This window comes from Vombatus ursinus, unplaced genomic scaffold, assembly GCF_900497805.2.
Source record: "Vombatus ursinus unplaced genomic scaffold, bare-nosed wombat genome assembly UNPS02014775.1, whole genome shotgun sequence".
NCBI lineage: Eukaryota > Metazoa > Chordata > Mammalia > Diprotodontia > Vombatidae > Vombatus > Vombatus ursinus.
The window spans coordinates 18,446,462-18,448,196 of record NW_020954553.1 but is presented as its reverse complement, the minus strand read 5'-3'; the positions used below and the strand labels follow the sequence as shown (position 1 = coordinate 18,448,196).

The following is a 1,735-nucleotide window of genomic DNA, read 5'->3' as shown; positions in this document are numbered from 1 at the left end:
AGAAGGTAAGGAACTCTTGAGTTACTTGTTATTTGTAATTTCTAAGGCAAACTATGTGCATAACATAGTGCTTAATGATCTCTTTGAAAGAAGAAAAGAATTACAAAGGTAATGTCCAAAGGGGTAGGTATCTCCAGATCAGGGAATTCTATGCTTGGCTTCTTAGGAAAAAAAACCTTGCTGAAGAATGTAATCAAGGAAACCTTAGCCCAGTGAGAATGAGGAAAACTACTTCTTGATCTCCACGAAAAAGTGAGCCACAGCCTCTCTGATCTGTTTCATCTTCACCCCATAAACAATGGGGTTGAGCGTGGGAGACACCACCACATAGAGATTGGCCAGTAGGATATGTACATGGCATGGGAAATTGCCCCAGAAATGATGAATCAATACAGTGAATAAGGATGGGAAATAAAACATAAGAATTACACAAAGATGAGAGCCACAAGTGTTGAATGTTTTTGGTGGGCATCCTGAGAGGACATCCGAAAGATGGCCCGGAGGATCAGGGTATAGGACACTGCAATGAGCACCACATCGGTGATCATCGTAACAATGGGGACAGAGAAGCCATACCATATGTTGACAGTGATATCAGCACAGGCCAGTTTGGCTACCCCAATGTGTTCACAGTAAGAATGGGGGATTACATTGGTCCTACAGAAGGGTAATCTCTTTAGCAGGAAGATGATAGGGAAGACGATGCAGAAGCTCCGGAGGAAAATGGTTAAGGCTAGCCTACGTACCATAGGTGTTGTCAGTATTGTTGAATATCTTAAAGGAGCACAAATGGCTACATAGCGATCAAATGCCACGACCATCAAGATAGCTGATTCTCCCACAAATGTCACATAGACGAAGAAGACTTGAGTCATACAAGCATCAAAGGTGATGTCCCGTGCATGGAACCAGAAGATAGCCAAGGCTTTGGGTGCAGTGGTAGTGGAAAGCAGGATGTCAGTGCCAGCCAACATGGACAGAAACATGTACATGGGCTCATGGAGGCTGCGCTCCATGACAATGACCAGGATCAGAACACTGTTCCCTAGCACTGCAGTTGCATATATAAAGCATAAGGGGATGGAGAGCCAGATGTGGTATCTCTCCAAGCCTGGGATGCCAAGCAGGACAAACACGGCAGGGTGGAAGACAGTGTGATTGGTGTTCATCATGTTGAATTTGCTTTCTCCCTATAAACACTAAAGCACAATGTAGGCTAAGCTGAGAAGCATGATTCTGTCCCTGCTCTGTGAAGAAGCCCTCCACAAAAGCATTAGGGAAAAGAAAAGTTCAAGAAATTGATAGGCTACTATTTCCTAATTATCCTTCTTTTACCTCAAGTGATAATTAAGAAATCAAAATTCACTAACCACTTAAATATATAATAAATATAAAATACTGGGTGAGGTGTGAGGGAAACAAAGGCACTTGTTTGGGGCAGAGGGATACATAGCAAAATGTGTGTGCTCCCACAGAATTCTGACTGTGATGTAGTTAAAGAAATGCTCAAAAAAAAAACTAATTTCATTCCCATGAATTGTTCCTATGTCAATTCTATGCCCAAGAACATATAATGGCTCACCAATTTTAAACTCCTTTTCCTAATTTCCAAGGTCCTCTGAAATCTGGTTCCACCCAGACTATCCAACTTTATCTCCTACTGCTCCTCACTCTACACCCTCCACTCCCACATGCATTATACTCATTCTCCCCTTCAAACATTTACTTCTTCTGT

General features: G+C 42.3%; 1 protein-coding gene across 1 annotated transcript; it reads right to left on the bottom strand.

The window, feature by feature from the left end:
• Positions 1–228: 228 nt before the first annotated feature.
• Positions 229–1,172, bottom strand: LOC114044988 (olfactory receptor 52B2). Its single transcript, XM_027864781.1, is given in 2 exon segments — positions 229–464; positions 467–1,172. Coding segments are annotated over 2 exon segments (942 nt in total).
• Positions 1,173–1,735: the final 563 nt, after the last annotated feature.